Raw genomic sequence first — 19640 nt, forward strand, 5'->3', positions numbered from 1 at the left:
GTCAGGAAGCTGATCTTGGTGCCAGGGTCCATTTCAGACCCGGGTCAGAGATGCAAAAATCTGAATGCGATCGCCAGAATTCTTGACAGTCACAGTTCTTGGTATTGCAAAGCTTCATTTTGCAAGAGACTGACCATCCATCAAGACTGCCTTCATTTTTTTTTTAGTGAGAACTTTTATTAAGGAATATCTGGGTCGGCACAATATCGATGGCAAAAGAGTCTGTACTGTCCTGTTCTACAACTCCCCCTCCCACCCACCACCCCCCATCACCTCCAGAGACAGCAGGCCGCTGTAGTTTTCCAAAGCCAAGAGACCAACATTCATTTTAAAATTCAATTCCGACAACCCATGCATGGGTGGGCCACTCCCTCGGTGATCCCATCTCGCTGGCACCCGTCAGCCTCACATCTGCAACATGGGCCGCAAGTCTGGGGAGACATTGAAATCACAACCAGTGCACGCCCGGATCTCATCCACCGACACACCTTCACTCGCCTCGATCAGTGTCAATCCCTTGTGTTTGCAAACGTCGAACAACGCCTTCTCAGTGATGAGGCGGTTGACGCAGCCTTTCCCCGTGATAGGCAGCATACACTTCTCCAAGATCTTATGAACGCCACCCTTGGCGGTGTGCTCCATGGTCACCACCACTTTGGTGTCGGCATTGGAGACCAGATCCATGGCTCCACCCATGCCCTTCACCATCTTGCCCGGGATCATCCAATTGGCCAGATCGCCGAACCTGGACACCTGTATCCCACCAAGCATGGTCATGTTGACGTGGCCTCCTCTTATCATGGCAAACGACTCGTTGCTGGAGAAGAAGGAAGCCCCTGGCAGCACAGTCACTGTCTCCTTCCCTGCATTGATCAGGTCTGCGTCCTCCTCACCTTCCAGAGGATAGGGGCCCAGTCCCAGCACTCCATTCTCGCTCTGGAGGTGCACAGTAATGTCAGGCCGGATGAAGTTGCTGGCCAACATTGGCATGACAAAGCCCAGGTTCGCGTACATGCCGTCCTGAAATTCCAGTAAGACTGCCTTCATTGAAGACAATAAAGCTAACTTGAGCCCCTTTCGCACTCGCGTCCCAGTAAATCGGCCATTCAGTGTCCCGGGATAGGAATGGGGGTTTGGCCTTTCACGCTAGGCCACTCCTAACTGGGACACTGAACGCTTTCACACTTGCAAGGGTTTATTCCCAGCATTTTGGTCTGTTCTACCTTTAATAGGAAGTGCCTGCAATGCAATGGTCCATTTCACACTTGCCTGATCTCAACGCCAGCGTCTGCAGACGCCGGGGTTTGTACTAGGGATCGAGGCCGGCGATCCCCGGTGTGAGGTGACGTCAACTGATGCCGACGTTGAGCAGATCTTGCTTTCACACTTACCATTTTAAAGGCCGATTGGCATTCAATTCCTGGGATCATTGTGAAAGGGGCTTTAGAGAGGCCACTGGCTTTCAGTCTTCATTGACTGCATTGCTTTCAATATTGAGGCTTGAGAGCTGATTACCTGGTTTTGTCCAGTACATCCACTGGTACCATCACAAGTACAAACAAGTGTTTGTTGTTGTGACATTGATTTGCCGTATTTGACATCCAATTTTATGCCTATGAACTCCCTAGTATTGTCCTCCAACAAAAGGCAGGTGTCAATGACATGTCTCCTGCCAATTGCTGATGTTACGACTCTATTTGAATAAATTCTCTCCTGGCATCTTTCTTCAAACTGGTTTATTGCACTTAGCGATCAGTCAGGGAACACTGAGGAATTCCTTGGGTATTGTTGAAAGGTATGATTACCTTTCATAAACAGAGAGCCCTGGTACTCAATCCAAGAGATGATGTCACAGCTCTTTTATCTCTGTTTAAAAAGCATTTGAGGAAGGGTTAATCCTTCATTGGCATATATTTTTTCCTGTCATGCTCGTCTTAATCCAAGTTGGTCACAGCTTTCACCCTTATCAAGGATGTACACCTACAGGGAGTGCTGCCATCAGAGGGCAGCAGCAATCATCGGAGATTGATTTTTATTGTTTTCTCCGTATTACAGTTTGTTTACATTCATATCTCTTTACAGTTCTTTTATTTGCTGACATGTTTACGCTGTGTACAGTTTATTTTTGCCCTACCCATTAGGGATAAGTCTGCTGCGTCCGTAGGGTTGTATGTGATGTCATGTATGTTCTCTGACCATAAATCGGAAATTTGAAAATCTGAATATGAGGCAATTGATGCTTTCTTTTAATGACGACATGGTAGAAGCTGAGACCCATGTTGCCCAATTACACCCAATTAACCTATAACTTCACCCATTTTAGAGGGTGGGAGGAAACCAGAACACCCATGGAAAACCCATGCAGGTCAAGGTCTTCTAAACAGCACTCTATGTGCAGCCAGCTGTGCATAATTCATCCAATATGAAACTTTTGCCATGACACCTTCCTGAGAATGGGTCAAGATGGGGAAGTATCACCCCAAGTCATCTTTTTGTTTGACCGAGAGGAGGTCCGGGCTATTGAGGAGTTAAACATGAAAATTTGGAGTCTAGTGCCTCTCAGCAATATGATCCTAGTTCCCTTCCTCCACCACCCTCCTCCTTTACCTGGCAGACCTTCAATCCTTAATAACTTCTCCTTTGGCTCATCTGACTTTCAGGCCATTGGTCTTTTTGTTGGATCTGTGGAGCAGGCCACAAGCCTGCATGAGTAAGTTTCCTCAACTCTTCCTCCACTACATCAATGACTACATTGATAGTCTCCTGCTCATCTACCTTTTCCTTTTCGCTGCCAACTTTCACCCTGTCCTCAGTTCACTTGGTCCATCTCTGGCGATACTCTCCCCTTCCATGATCTCACTGTCTCCATCTTGGGAGACAAGCTCTCAGCAAACATCATCTACAAACCCACCAACTCCCACAGCCACCTCAACAGCACCTCTTCTCACCCAGTCCCCTGAAAAGAATCCATTCCTTTCTCTCAATTCTTCCATCGTATCTGTTCACAGGATGGGATGAGGTCAACTGTGCCAGATCATCAGAGAGTCCCTTTCTTTTTTTGTTTGTTTGTTTATTTAATATTTCATTGTGAACTACAATAACAATATATACATTCATCTCTAAAATATAGTGACATTTTTCCCCTTTTTCCTCCCACCCTCCCCACCCCCTATAGCATAAAGTAAAATAAAAGAAAAAAGGAAATAAATAAACAATAAAAGAATACAAAAGAAAACGAAGTTGTGTCATCTTAAATTTTATACAAGTATTTTTATATTTGTCGTCTATTATTTTTAGAGGTGAAGGTCTGAAATTGGTTCAAATAAAGTATATTTGTCTTTTCGATTGTAGGTAATTTTTTTCTAATGGAATACACTTGTTCATTTCTGTGTAGCACTGTTCCATTTTTACAGTTGCTTCCTTTTTCCAAGTTGTCATTATGCATTTTTTTGCTGCTGCGAATGCAATCATAATAAATCTTTTTTGAGTTATGTCTAATTTTAGGCCTAATTCTTTGTCTTTTATATTGTTTAACAGGAAGATTTCTGGATCTTTTGGCATCTTATCTTAAAGAGAGTCCCCTTCTTCAAAAATGTGGGTTTTCCTCTACTACCATCAACTCAGTCCTCACCTACATATCCTCCATTACCTGTATATTTGCCTCCACGCTCTCAAGCAACAAGGACAGGATTCCCCTTGTCCTCACCTATCAGCCCAACAGCTTCCAACTTATCCTCCTCTGCTATTTCTGCCACCTACTACGTGATCCAACCACCAGACTCCTCCCCTCTCCGCCCTTTGCAAAGACTGCTCTCTCCATGACTCCCTTGTCTATACCTCCCTTCTCACCAATCATTCCCTTAGCACCTATCCCTGTGATCACAGGAGATGCTCCATATATGCCCACACCCTCACCATCATTTGGGGCCCCAAACAGCCCTTCCAAGTGAGGCAACACTTCACTTGTGAAGCTTTAGGGGAGATATACTGCATCCGGTGCTCATGTTGTTGTTTCTCTACATTGGAGAGATTGGACAGAGGCTGGAAGATAACTTTGTTGATCACCTCGACTCTATCCAATGCAATAGCGTGGATCTTCCAGTGCCCACCTATTTCAATTCCCCATCCCATTCCCTTGCTGACATGTTCATCCTTGGTCTCGTGCACTGCCAGACTGAGACTACCAGTAGTGTGATGGAACCACCCCTCATCTTTTGACTGGGCACCCTCCAACTGGATGGCATTGATATTGACTGCTCTGGCTTTCATTAAATGCCACCCCACCCCTGCTTCCCCCGTCCTCTCTCCATTCCCTGTCTGCTTTTCACACAGACGTGATAAATTCTACCTAGTCCCTCATCACATCCAATTAACACCTTTTGTGGGACTGGATTCCATTGTTTGATTTCTGAAACCTTCTGATCTATCCTGGTTCTGCCTTTTCTGATTTTTCCTTGAAGAAGGAAGGGCTCAGGCCCGAAACGTTGATGATATAATCTTTGTCTACTATAGATGCTGAAAAGACCAACTGAGTTCCTCCAGCATTTAGGTGTGTTTATGACAATCACAGTTTCTACAGCCTATTGTGTGTTGGGGGGGGGGGGGCGGTAGTACGGGTGCATGGGCTAGATGGGTCTGTTATTGTGCTGTATGGTCTTGCACTCTAGTATTGTATTATCTCCTGCAATTAAATGTAGATTGGCTTGCCTGGATGACAAAGTTTTTCACTGTATCTTGGTATGTGACTGTAAACAGTCCAGTTCCAACGGTAGATTACAACATGTCTATTGTGATGTGCGATCAATTACACAAAGACTGAAAGTTGCTGAGATCGAAGGCTTTTATTTGCAAGAGATGGACGGTATCCCTGTGTTGGTCACTCACACTGACCCGGACTCGAACTGGGGGCAGGCTTGTGGCATGGCAGCCTTGATGGGGGGGGGGGGGGGGGGGGAAGGGGAGGAGTCATGAGATGGCAAGTGAGAGCTGGGGTGAACCAGGAAAGGTCATGTTCTGACAACTATGTACAATAGTGGTTTCACCACACATTGATGGTTATGAATACCCCAGACTCCTTCTTTCATGCTCTTTCCTGAACACTATCATGGATTTGTGGCTTTACAAAGAATTGAACCCCACTTCTTGGTGCAGCACAAAATCTTGGACGTTTCTTTGATTCATAATTTTCTCCTGTTTACCAAGATAATTCTTTTGTCCTGCTGAGATTTATGAGATTGTGTACTGTATTCTGCACTTGATCTGACTTTAATAAGAATATTCGTGTCTACAAGTCCACCTCATTCACTGATAAAAGTGAGTGACTGGGACAATTGGAAACAGATTAGAATTGTTGATGCTAATGTGCACCAAGTGCTTAGATCGGGATTCACAGGAAGATTGGAAATGACCTCTGACTTCAATTTGCTGATGTACATAGTTGCAAAATAACTATCACCCATTCTGCATCAATTTTTGTCATGTGTGATGCTGTGATTTTAGATTAAATGTGTCAGAAATCACTCTCCAATTTCAATTCACCATCAAAGAACATGGAACACTGCAGTACAGTACAGGCACTTCAGCCCATGATGTTGTACTACCTATTACACAACAATCTAATTTTTACTGACTTCATACACATCATCCTTTATTTTTCTAACATTTGTGTGCCTATCTGAGAGTCTTCTGAATGTTCCAATTGTACCAGCTTCCACCACCATATCTGGCGATGCATTCCAGGCACCCACCATTCTCTGTGTTGGGGAAAATAAGTTACAACTGATATAACCATATAACCATAACCATATAACCGTTTACAGTACGGAAACAGGCCATCTCCCCTAAATGTTTCTCCACTTACCTTAAACCAATTTCCTCTCGTATTTGCTATTGTCATCCTAGGAAAAAGGTGCTGGTTGTCCAGCCTATCTAAATCTCTCATAATCTTACACGCCTCTATTAAATCATCTCTCATTCTCCTCAGTCTGAAGAGAAAAGCCCTAGCTCTGTCAACCAAGTTGTAACTTCCTTTTCAGGTTGCAGAGGTGAATAGGGGAACAAACTTTCCTGCAGGGGGCCACTCCAAGCTCCCATTGTCTTGGAAATGTGAACTCTAACATGATGTGCATTTCGTTCTTGTGCAGATCTTGCCAGGTCTCCAGGACCTGAGCGAGGAGGAGAGATTGAGCTTTATATATTGGAGCACAGGAGGATGATCTCACAGAGGTGTACAAAATCGTAGGCAGAATAGATTGGGCAAATGCAGAGAGTTTTTTCCCAAAGTAGGGCAATCAGTAACCAGAAGACATAGGTTTAAGGTGAGAAAGATTTAACAGGAACCCGAATACATTTTTACACAGAGGGTATAAAGAATGGACTACCAGAGGAGGTGGTTGAGGCAGGTACCATTGTAATATTCAAACCTCGTGCTGTTTGTCAGGAGTTGTACCTTCTCTTCGTGTCTGCGTGGGTCTTGACCTTGAAAATGCCTTAATGTAGACAACAGCATTCCCTCCACTCATTGACCATAAAGTTAAATCAGGTTGCTAAGACATGAACTGCCCCTCACAAAGCCATGCCAGCTTTCCATAATCTGCTCATGACTTTCCAAATGTAACAAGTATCAGTGTCTTCATCGTCAGAGGTGCATGACTTGGTGCAACAGGCCAGAACAACGAGCAGCAGAATTCAAACAGAGCGAGATATTAACAGCCCTTCTCAACTGCATTCAGAGGAGGTTGGGAACATTCAGTCGTTCCAATCAAAGCTAAGTTTTACGATGAAGTGAAAAAGCATTTGAAACAAATGGCTGGAAGAAAGGATCGGTCAAACAGCATTCGTGGAAGTGAAAGGATGGTTGACACTCCAGCTCGAGGCCTTGCATAAAAATCAGAGTGCAATGTACGGAAGTGCTGGAGAAACTCAGCAGGCCTTGCCGCATCCATCGGAGGTAAAGAGGGACCAACGGTTTGGACCTGGGCCCTTTGGCAGGTATATTGAGAATAGGATTGTGTCTAATATGTTGAAAGCTTTTGTGAGATAATAACTAAATAAAGAGCTGCAAATAATTCAATGTAAATGGAGTAGAGGGAGAGGGGGAATTGTCCAAATCAGCACCTGTTCTCTCATGGCAGCAAACAAGCGAGAGCATAAACACTGGAAAACTGGGGCACTGCCGGAGGAATTCAGGGGGTCAGGTAGCATCCAATGGAGGCCATAGATGGTCAACCTTTTTGGGCTGAAATCAGGAATGGGGGGAAAGAGGGCAGAAGCCAAATAGAAGGGTTGGGGGGAAAAGTTTCCCGGTAATAGGCAGATACAGGTGGAAGGGGTAGGAAATGGGTAAGAAGTGAGAAACTAGGAGGTGATAGGAAGAAGAGGCAGAGGGATGAGGGAGGTAGGAGGTGCCTGCAACTCCCTTCACTCCAGCCCTTTACTCGGGCATCTGCCCTCCTTCTGACAGTCCTGATTAAGAGTTACGGCCTGCAATATTGACTGCCCTCTGCAGATGCTGCTTGACCTGTTGACTTCCCCTAACAAGGGAGGATTGACAACAATGTCAAACACCTTCACCTTGGTCTTCAGCACAGCTCACTGTTGTACAGCCTGGTTAGCTTGAAAGACTGAGTAGCATTATATGGAAGCAATCTTGTAGATAAAGCAGTGCTAAGTTGCATCTTGTGGTGGTACACCACTGCCCTACTGCAGGGGGAAACCTCTGTACCTGCAAAAGAGCATGGGGACAAGACAACACCTGGCCAGCTGTCAATCAGCCGACCTAAATAGACCAAGCCCCACCGGTTGGGTGTCAATCACCCTCCGGGATATAAGCCTGAGCTGGCCCTTCAAATATACTCTCAGAGTTTACAGCAGCCCTTCTCACAGCTGGCTCTGTGGAAGTTTACGTCGAATAAAGCCTGTTGTACAGTCTTTTGGTTTTATGTGTTTGCTCCTGTTCGATAGCGCACCACACATCTTGAGGCGCATTCTGTTTTAGTTGGGATCTGAAGCATATTTCAATTAGAGGGAAGTACCTATTAGCATTGTCTCAGCCTTGGGTATTTAAGAACTTTCAATGAATGGTAAAATTTACAAGAATCCACACATACAATGCATTCATAAAATACTCAGGAATAGCAAACCAATACACTTGCATGCCACCATGTTGATTGGCCACATCTGGGGCAGGATAAAATGCATCTGCATTCAACCCAGGTCTCAGTCACATTCATATAACCTTATCCAGAATGATGCCAAATCCTTCCCGCTTCATATGACATTCCATGTTACCCACAGACCAGCTCAAAACCTTTTGAAGTCTCTTGACGGGCAAAAAGGACAAAGCTGGTTGGCTGTTCCAATTCTGAGTCGGCAAGGTTACGAGAAAGTCATACAGCTTCCATGAAGGCTGACGCTGTGAACGCAGTCACAAAAATAAACGTGTTACACCAGAAATGCCAGGACATTTCCCAAGTAAATTCCCCTCATTCATTGCTTGCCAGTTCAATCCAAATGATCAGCAGATATAATCTGAAAATGTGGAACTATTTTTTGGTCCAAATTCATTGTATTAATAAGACTCACTCATATCTCAGCTGAACTATTAAACGTCAATCATGTAAAACATTACAGTGATAAAATAAAGGAGCAAAATTTATAAAGATGTATTCAATTATGTATTGGCAAGCAATTTGGTAAAATTAACCTTTTCAGTTCCACAGTCATAGAGTTTTACAGCTCAGTAACATGCCCAACTCATCCATGCTAGTCCCATTTGCCTGTATTTGGTCCATGACCCTCCGACCTTTCCCATCCATGTGCCTGCCTTAAGATCTTTTTAAATGTTACAATGTCCCCACCTCTGCCAGCTCGTTCCACACACCAACCACCCTCTGTGTGAGGACGTCCCTCAGGTCCCTTTTAAATATTTTCTCTCACCTGAAAGCTGTGCCCTCAAGTTTTAGACTCTCCTCCTCTGGGATGAAGACTGCGACTATCAACCTTCTCTCTGTCCCTTGTGATGTTTTAAAACTCCATGGGGCCCCTTCCCAGTCAGATTTTGATGCTCCTCAAATGTGAGATGCTGTATTTGGAAGGTCTAACATGGGCAAGATCGACAGTGTAGGTCCTACACAGTGTACTATATAGTCAGGATAATGTGAACTGCATAAGAATACACCCTTCTCACTGTAGTAAGTGTAGTGCATCGCTGTGGGGCGTATGTATATGCATATCAGGAATATGTATATGCATGGAATTGAACTGCTGGGGAAAGTGGTTGAGGCTGATACTATGGGAGTATATGAATAGGTTGGACTGATACATGGATAGGATAGTTTGAGAGAGATATGGACCAAATGTAGGCAGGTGGGACATTTAGTCAGTATGGGCACATTGGGCTGAATGACTCTGTAGCTCCATGACCTGCTGCGGAGTTCCTCCAACAGATCTGATTCCAGCACCCGCAGTCTCTTGTGCGTCTGCAGCCTATCCATCCTCTTCTAATTCGAGGCCTCCCGCCACGGTAGCGCTCTCGTGGATCTTTTCCACACTCTTCCGACTTCATGGCATCTTCTTGTTGCTGCGTGGATGTGACCAGAACGGGGCCTAATCCCCTGATGTGACCTGTTGAGTTTCTCCAGCTCATTTGCAAAGGCACTTGACCCCTGCATCTCTACATTTTTTTGATAAGCATGATCCCCTCTTCTCACCTATTGCTCTGGGCATTGAGTGACTACATTACAAAACACACGAGCAATTATGCATCATTGATCAAAATGATGTGACTCCACTTCCATACAGATTTAAATAAAAAGGCAGTGCTATCAGCGCATGCATCAATGTAATATTGCTCAAGACACCCCAAGCCTCATTATGTACGTGGTGTGATGCGACAATATGACAATATTGCAGGGAACACCACAGCCAAGCAGGGCAGCAAGACACAACAAACTCCCATAAACAGTCATGACAAAAATCACCTATTTTTGACATTAGCTCAGAAGAAATAAACGCTTGTCAGTGCAACCTGAAATTTCAGCTCTCTCAAAGGATCTCAGACCTTCATTATTAATTCTCTCCATAGATGGTGCCCAGCATTCTGAATGTTTGCACTCCGTATACTTCAGTGTATCAGTTGAGTCTTAAAACCCTCAAAAATCACTCATAAAATGTTGGGGGGGGGCGGAGAGGGTCACATACGCGGATATACTTTTGAGACCCTAAATTCAGCTCAAAATCCAATCCATACCAATTCAACATACAAGTCGACCCTGAAAGTGACAATTCAGCATTTTTAGTTGGCCTTGGAAGCACTGCTGGATCTGCTGTTCCCTGATACCTCTCTACTGTCAGGCACTGCCATAACCCACCCAGACATTCTACAATTATAGAGCCCAAGGTCCCCGCTCCTACCCAGGAGCTTGCGGTTCCCACTGCTGCCCGGTAGGCCGACGTCCCCGCTCCTGCTCGGGAGAATGAGGTCGGCGTTTCTTCTGCTTGGCAGAAAGCGGTGACCTCGTTCTCCCAGCGGGAGGATCCCGCTTCTGCAGAGAGGTTTCCCCTCCCGCCGGGAGAACGAGGTCGCCGCTCCTGCCACGTAGGCCAAGGTTTTGTTTTTACTGTCTTGTTTTACTTGCTTACTTAACAGCTTTATTACTTGGCAATTGGTTTGTTTTACAAAAAAAATTAGGTTGTTGTTGGGAGGCCCAGACAGCCTGAAACTTATATGCCCAATATACCATAAAACCATTGAAAAAGGGGGAGGGTCGACCTATCTTCCGGTCGACTTATATGGCAAAATATATTTAATTTCAAGTTTCCGCAATTGCCTTTTGCTCTTTTTTAAAATAATTTTATTTAATATAAAACCACTTAACAAAAATAAAACAATATTTCAAATTTAATCCAAATACATGTGGTATTTTAGATATAAAAAGTTAAAAAAAATAAGAAAAACTACCTCCAAATCCCCCCCTCCCACCCCCCTCTCCCAACTGTCTACAAACTTAAAAGAAAGCGAGGGAAGAAAGGGACAAAAAAATCAACAACAGGAGCACTTCATTCCTTTTGTTCTTCATGTTCATTTACTCTTCTCTGAAAGAGCGTCTAACATTTAGATTAAGATTTATTAATTATAGGTAAGTCTGCCAAGAGACAATGAGAAGGGTTGTCTGCCACTGGAGTTGAGCAGAGAGACCCTGTGTTGTGCCATAAGTACACAGACAGGGAGCAGTAGAGAATCTTGTTCCCTCCTCTGTGACCATTTTCACCACCCCCCTGCCCATTGTCCTCATATGTGACCCATGGTGGGACCTGCAGACACCGAGCTTTCCCCCTCCCCTGTCTCCAGCTGCCTGTTCTTCCATCCCATCTACCACACACCTCTACCTGACACCCCCACCGGAGGCATGCTGTCAGACACATCCACCCCAGATACATCCTATTTTCCCTCCTCCCAAAAGGCAGAAGGTTCAATGGTGTGTCAACAGTCTTACACTTTCTTCCCTATCCCTGCAACCATCAGGCTCCTGAATGAACTCCAATAGCGATCACATGCTGGCCTTGCTTGGTGCTCATTGATTTTTTTTTCCCCGTAACACTCCGCACTGCAATGTGTTCTTGCCTACCTGCTTTATACTGCACATAGAGTTGTCTTGCTAGACTGCTCCCGGAAGAACCTTTCTCATTAAAGCAGTTATCATGTGACTATAAACGTGACCTATTAAACTGGTGTTAGGATAATGAGTTAAAAGAGGGAGACTGACATAACAAGGAAATTAATTTGCTTCGATTCAAGTTGAGAAGGCAGCAAAAATATGTTCTTTCTCAATCAACTGACAGTTTTGTATTGATATGAATGCTTAAAAAAACAACTTTGAATATGAAGGAGAAATAAGTAACTTGCTTCCCAACAGCTCCAGTGACCCAGTTTCAATCCTGGTCTTTGATGATATATGTGTTGAGTTTTCATGTTCTCCCTGTGACCATGTCGGTTTCCTTTGGTTGTTCCAATTTCTGGTTGGTATATTATTGGCTACTACAAATGACCTCCAGTGAGGGTGGGTGGCAAAAGAGCTAAAGTGGAATTACTGGTCATGTGAGCGAGAAGTCCGGACATGGAAATAAGTGATAGGATGGCTCTGAGAGCTGGCAGGGATTTGTTGGCTCAATTGGCCTTTAACGTCAAAAAGGAAATACAGGCATGGAGCGGAAAAGTTTCTCTGTTTTTAACAAATTGCTTTAGGATTCAACAGTGCCCAAAGGAAAGTGAGAATGTATTCCTATAAACTATGTAGTATAATAAAAAAAACCTTAAATAACTTTAAAATACTTTATTGTCACAGAAATACCTGTTGTAATGTGTACAGGAGGATGACTAAAGTGTGAGTAGGACCACTAAGGGATAAAGGGAGAATTGCCTGGAGGCACGGGAGGTCAGGGAATTCCTACATGAACACTTTGCTTCAGTGTTTTACACAGAGAGGAAATTTTGTGAATGTGAGGTCAGCCGAGAACAGGCCAATGAGCTAGAGCACGTCAAGATTAAGAAAGAGGTGGTTTAGGAGCTTTTGAAAAACAGCAGATGGGATATATTCCAAAGATGGGAAAGAAATTAGTGAGTGTTGGCAATGATCTGTGGAAGATGGCATTATTCAAGAAAGGTAAAAGGGAGAATCCTTGGAATTATAGATCGGTGAGACCTACGCCGGGGCGGGCAAATAATTTGAGAGTATTCATAGGAACAGGATTTTCAAGCATTTGGAGAAGCATAGTCTTATTAGGGATGGTCAGGATGGATTTGTGAGGGGCTGGTTATGTCCATAAGCCTAACTGAGTGCTTTATGGAAGTAAATTTATAAAGTAAGATCTTTGGCTTGGCTTCGCGGACGAAGATTTATGGAGGGGGTAAAAAGTCCACGTCAGCTGCAGGCTCGTTTGTGGCTGACAAGTCCGATGCGGGACAGGCAGACACGATTGCAGCGGTTGCAAGGGAAAATTGGTTGGTTGGGGTTGGGTGTTGGGTTTTTCCTCCTTTGCCTTTTGTCAGTGAGGTAGGCTCTGCGGTCTTCTTCAAAGGAGGCTGCTGCCCGCCAAACTGTGAGGCGCCAAGATGCACGGTTTGAGGCGTTATCAGCCCACTGGCGGTGGTCAATGTGGCAGGCACCAAGAGATTTCTTTAGGCAGTCCTTGTACCTTTTCTTTGGTGCACCTCTGTCACGGTGGCCAGTGGAGAGCTCGCCATATAATACGATCTTGGGAAGGCGATGGTCCTCCATTCTGGAGACGTGACCCATCCAGCGCAGCTGGATCTTCAGCAGCGTGGACTCGATGCTGTCGACCTCTGCCATCTCGAGTACCTCGACGTTAGGGGTGTGAGCGCTCCAATGGATGTTGAGGATGGAGCGGAGACAACGCTGGTGGAAGCATTCTAGGAGCCGTAGGTGGTGCCGGTAGAGGACCCATGATTCGGAGCCGAACAGGAGTGTGGGTATGACAACGGCTCTGTATACGCTTATCTTTGTGAGGTTTTTCAGTTGGTTGTTTTTCCAGACTCTTTTGTGTAGTCTTCCAAAGGCGCTATTTGCCTTGGCGAGTCTGTTATCTATCTCATTGTCGATCCTTGCATCTGATGAAATGGTGCAGCCGAGATAGGTAAACTGGTTGACCGTTTTGAGTTTTGTGTGCCCGATGGAGATGTGGGGGGGCTGGTAGTCATGGTGGGGAGCTGGCTGATGGAGGACCTCAGTTTTCTTCAGGCTGACTTCCAGGCCAAACATTTTGGCAGTTTCCGCAAAGCAGGACGTCAAGCGCTGAAGAGCTGGCTCTGAATGGGCAACTAAAGTGGCATCGTCTGCAAAGAGTAGTTCACGGACAAGTTTCTCTTGTGTCTTGGTGTGAGCTTGCAGGCGCCTCAGATTGAAGAGACTGCCATCCGTGCGGTACCGGATGTAAACAGCGTCTTCATTGTTGGGGTCTTTTCATGGCTTGGTTCAGCATCATGCTGAAGAAGATTGAAAAGAGGGTTGGTGCGAGAACACAGCCTTGCTTCACGCCATTGTTAATGGAGAAGGGTTCAGAGAGCTCATTGCTGTATCTGACCCGACCTTGTTGGTTTTCGTGCTGTTGGATAGTGAGTCATTAATGACCCCCATAACTTCTGGTCTATTATATCTGAATTATTAATTGAATAACAAATCTTTCAAACAGGACAGGATGTCCTACGACCACTGGTCGTGAGTAGGTGGGGCAGCATCCTTCCATTTAGGTAAAATAGCATGTCTTGACAAAAGGGAAGCAAAGGAAATAGCGCAACTCTGAACCAGAGACAAAGAAGAATCATTCCCTTCCATTGTACTGAAGGCGGCCGCCAAAGGGTTTGTTGTTAAATCTATATTGAAAACTTTTGATAAACTATGGAAAACCTCTCTCCAGTATTTTTCTAGACGAGGACAAGTCCAGACATATGAACTGAGGAAACCAGAGGCCCCGGGGAAAACCCATGCAGACATGCGGAGAACATACAAACTTCATTACAGATAGTGCGGGATTCGAACCCTGGTCTCGATTGCTAGTGTTTACCCCTTATGTCTCCCCTAAACTTACTTCCCTTAACTTTGAACATATGTACTCTCATGTTTTCTGATCCTGCCGTCCACCCTATCTATGCCTCTCATAATCTTGTAGACCTCTATCAAGACTCTTCTCGTCCTTCTATGCTCCAAAGAGAAAAGTCCCAGCTCTGCTGTCCTTGCCTTATAAGTCTTATTCCCTAACCCAGGTAACATCCTGGTAAATCTCCTCTGCACCCTCTCCTTAGCTTTCACATCCTTCCTGTTATATGGTGACCAGAACTGAAATGTGGTCTTACCAGAGATTTGCAGAGTTGCAACATGATCTCTCTACTCCGGAACTCAACCTCCTGATTAATGAAGTCCAGCATTCTGTAGGCCTTCTTAACTATCCTATCAATCTGTGCGGTGACCTTGAGGGATGCATGGATTTGCACCCCAAGGTCCCTCTGTTCATCCACACTCTTAAGTAACTGACCATTAACCCTGTACTCAGCCTTCTGGTTGGTCCTTTAAAATGCATCACCTTACACTCATCCAATTGAAATCTATCTGCCACCTCTCTGCCAAAGACTGCATCCTGTCTACATCCTCTTGTTACCTTCGACAACCTTCAGCTCCATCCACAACTCCTCCAACCTTCATGTCATACACAAACTTACTGACCCATCCTTCTACCTCTTCAGCCAGGTCATTTATAAAAATCACAAAGAGCAGGGGTTCCAGAACAGATCCTTGCAGCACTCCACTAGTCACTGACCTTCAGACAGAATACTTTCCTTCCACTACTACTCTCTGCTTTCTTCCTACAGATCAGTTTTTTATCCATACAGCCAAGGTTCCATTGATCCCATGATTCATGACTTTCTGGTGAGTCTCTTGTGGGGGACCTTGTCAAATGCCTTCCTAAGTTTATGTTGGCCATATCTACCACCCGACCCTCATCAATTTCTTTTGTTAATGCCTCAAAAAAACTCAATTTGATCTGTAAGGTAATTCATTGGAATCATATACATGTAATATTGCTCATTGTTCACTATACGATCAATTTGAGTGTCATTGTCAAAATCATCAATCATGCCATCTGCATTCGCATCCATGTCATCGATAAAAATGACGTAGAGTGGACACTACACCAATCCCTGTGACACTTCACTTTTCACAAGCCTCCAACCTGAAAAATCAATCGTTCATCTCCTATCTCCAAATCACTCTCGTGCCCAATCAGCTAAATCGCACTGAAACCATGCGATCTGATCATGGGCTACATGACCACGTGGTTCCTTGTCTGATGCCCTTGGCTTGTCATATTCATATTCATGAAGCGCAATTTCTCACACTAAAAACCATTCTGAATGTCTCGAACCTGGAGCTGACTTGAGTAAGAGCATCAGGTGATCAGTGATCCTTGAATCATGGAACCGATCTCAACCAGCAATTGGTTTTCTGATTAAATTTGACCACAGCGGACACTTAACTGTTACATACAGAATGACTGCACCTCTGCCATTTTTCAATGAAATTACAGAACATATAATTAAGTTTTAAACAAGACTATTCTCTGAATTCATTTCTAATTTTCAGCTCCAGTTACTGCACACTGAGATATTTCATTTGTTTTCTATGTGCCAGATGTATTTGTTTTATGGAAGTCTTCATTACAGCTGTTTTAATTTGGGTTACGTTCTTTTAATTACTCTGCCGAGGAAATGAGCCCTGCGAAATAATCTGCATCAGCACCAGGTTGCCAACAAGAGTTCACCTTGAATAGAAAGCAGGGCTCTTGGCAACTGTGAGCATCTGATTAATGAGTGAACATCAATTATGTTCACACAAATTGGCCTAACATCGTTGCTGTTCCTTTTTGTGCATTGGACTTGCAAATCATGATGTTGAAGTTGGCATCAATGACAACTCAATCTTGCAAGCAACCTAAAGACCCAAGCAACGTTTGAAGCAGAAGACAGAGTTGGCAATCAGAACCTCAAGCCTGCTCAAATATTTATGGCCAATCTTCTCACTCAGCAGTAGCTTCCCATTCTGCCCCATTAACCAGTCAATCTTGGATTTCAATGAACTAAGTATCTTTTAAACATTACAATTGTTTCTGCCTCTACCACTTCCTCTGGCACCCATCACAGTCTGGGTGAAGAAGGGGTCCCTCTGGCCCCTTTTACAATTTTCCCCTCTCACTTTATATCTCTGTCCTTCAGTTTTCAACTCACCCTCTCTTGGGAAAAATAAACTGTGACCTTATCAATGTTTCTCTTGATTTTATAAACAACCATAAGGTCACCGTCTGGGCCTCCAACACTCCAAGGAGAAAAATCTCAGCTTATCCAGCCTCACCTTATAATTCAAGCCCTCAGCCTTGTTCACATTCTTGTGAATCTTTCTTGCACTCTTTCCATCTTGTTGACTTCTTTCCTGTAACTGGGTGACCAGAACTGCCACTCGGATTGACAAAACTTTGCCCTGCCAGAATTTACAAACTACTGCTCAAAAATTCGCTTATGAAATAAAACAGGAGGAAAAAGTAAATAAATAAACAGATTTACTTTCTTCTTCAACCAAATTTCTTGAAGCATACACTGACTTCATGTCATGGAAGTTATGCTACGGGGGTATAGAGGACAGGGGCCTATTTTAAAGGGGAAGCCATAAACTACATCCACATTTTGGTCCCTTTACGTAATGTGCTTACAACAGTGGGAGCACAATAAGATGTCACTGTCAGGTGTGTCCCTGCAAAAACAAGGGTCAGGCAGAATCCATGGAAAGAAATGGGCAGTCGCTTTGGGTCATGAGGTGAGGATGATACCACCACTTTCATGCCCATACAAAGGCTCTAATACAGTGGTGCTCAACCTTTTTCTTTCCAACCACATCCCACTTTAAGTAGTCCCTCTGCCATCGCTGCTCTGTGATTGGTAAGGGATTGCTTACGGTGGGATGTGGATGCGAAGGGAAGGTTGAAAATCACTGCTCTCGACCCAATTGTTACTGAAACATTTTGCTTGAGAAAAAAATGGTCATTGGCCCATTTCCTTTGGTGTCATGAAGCCGTGCACATAACGAGTCAATGAAGGACGATTAAAACAGTGGCTTTTAAACTTTTTCTTCCAACCCACATCCTACTGGAAGCAACCCTTTACTAATCGCAGAGCACCTATGGCATAGGGAATACTTAAAGTGGTATGTGAGTGGAAAGAGAGAGGTTGAGAACCGCTGCTCTATACACGTTTACACCCATGGACATTGCTAAATACAACAGAAGGACTGCTGGAATATTCAGCAAACAAAGAGAGGAAGAAGAGAGTTTATTGTCATGCACATAAGAACAATGCGCAAATGCGATTCTTCCAGCAGCTACACAGGCAGGTAACAAGCATTGAGAAATAATAATATCATTGAACACAATAGAGAAATAAAATCAGTACACCTCTGTAGAAGGATAAATAAATATTCACAGTTACACACAGAAATGTGTTTCAGGAATGCAGGCAGATCTTTGGTCCTGCATTACTGTTATAGATGGGGTAGCACAGGAAGGATTCATGAGCCTGATAGCTGCTGGGCAAAAAAAATTATTCCTAAACCCAAAGGTCCCAGACTTCTGTACCTTCTGCCTGAAGGTGGCAGTGAGAAGAGGATGAGGCGGGTCCTTTATTCTATTGGCTGCCTTCTTGAGGCAGTGCCTCGCACAAGACAGTAAGACATCGTGTGTCGACACACATGATTGCAGCGGCAGTCCGGCCCCGCTTGTCAAGGGCGGCAGCTGCAGCAAAGATGGCTCCGCGGGTCCTTCTCTTCTGGAGCAGACCGGAAGAGCACTTGTGCACTTACGCCGCCATGACACGAGTTCCGGGGCGGGGCTCAGGACTGCATTAAAGGCTGCCGCAGTGAACTTCAAAACAAATCAGTTGTGCTAAACGAGCTCACAGCCTGCTGCCTCGGTTCTTTTCATGGTGCTCACACTCAACATGCCACAATAGGGTCAATAAAGGCTAATCACCCCATCATCCATGACCATTCACTTTATCCAATCCCCTCATGATTTTGTATCCCTTCAGAAGGTTCCCACTCACCCCCCACCCCCCTCCCAACCTCCAATATTCCAGAAAAATTAGACCCAGATGATCCAGCCTCCCCTTATAACTCAAGTCCACCAAACCTGGGTAAGATCCCCATAAATCTCCTTTCTCTATATTTTTCTCTACCCTTTGCAGCTTTATACAAAATGTTTTTCCACTTTCTTAGTGCACATCCAACACAATCTGATGCAAACCTCTCAGGGTAACTCTGAGCATGTTACAGGTGATTGAGAGCAACTTTGTCCCTTCGTCGATGGATTCTTTCAGGAATGAGATCAATGACTGAGTCTTGGATCGGGTTGCCTTGAACATTCTTGGCCATCTGTCCACGGTTGAGTTCACAGTTTTGTAATGGTGGTGAAGATGGCTTTTGCAACACTGCAATCAGGAAGTGATTTGGAGAGCCACAGTCATTCTCCACGTTCGGATCAATTAGTGTATTATTTATCACAAGATATGGCCACGAGTTCAAACTCCACCCAAGCAGATGAGGAATTTAAAATCATCGCAATTTTAATCTGGAAGTATCTTTGAGGTTTAGACTAGCAGGGGAGTAACTACTATGACAGAGTATCTAAATATGTTTTTGGGAGATAAATTGGGAAAGGTTTGTTAGAGTAGGTCACATACAAACACTTTAAAACAGATCTTATTTGAAATACTGGAGCTCTGCTAATGCTAGACATTAGCTTTAGCCAGAGCTTTGGAGAGTGCCCAAGAGACTTCACTAATGGATTGTTGTTTACAAAAAGGCAATAGATGAAAGATCTTGTCGGAGCTGCCTTCTGTCTGGAAGAGAACTTGCTGTTTTAAGAGGGTCATGCGGTTTTGCAAACAGAGAGAGTCAAACAGGCTTTCTCTTGGTGTGTCAAGAGAGAGAGACAGAGAGATCACTTCTACAGTGTTACAGCAGCAACAACAGCTGGAACTGGAACAGTACAAGCTGGCAAGCTTGTGGAAAACCTCATTTGGAAGA

At 44.4% G+C, this 19640-nt stretch overlaps 2 protein-coding genes across 4 annotated transcripts in view; both read right to left on the reverse strand.

Annotated features, from left to right (window-relative positions):
• Positions 1–19640, reverse strand: part of LOC138736042 (cadherin-22-like) — a 1166757-nt gene that overhangs the window by 926677 nt on the left and 220440 nt on the right. The window lies entirely within an intron of this gene.
• On the reverse strand, positions 406–1047 carry LOC138736788 (succinyl-CoA:3-ketoacid coenzyme A transferase 1, mitochondrial-like). The gene has a single exon (XM_069886825.1). It carries the CDS (start codon positions 1045–1047, stop codon positions 406–408), a length of 642 nt encoding a protein of 213 aa, XP_069742926.1.

Source organism: Narcine bancroftii, chromosome 6, assembly GCF_036971445.1.
Source record: "Narcine bancroftii isolate sNarBan1 chromosome 6, sNarBan1.hap1, whole genome shotgun sequence".
NCBI lineage: Eukaryota > Metazoa > Chordata > Chondrichthyes > Torpediniformes > Narcinidae > Narcine > Narcine bancroftii.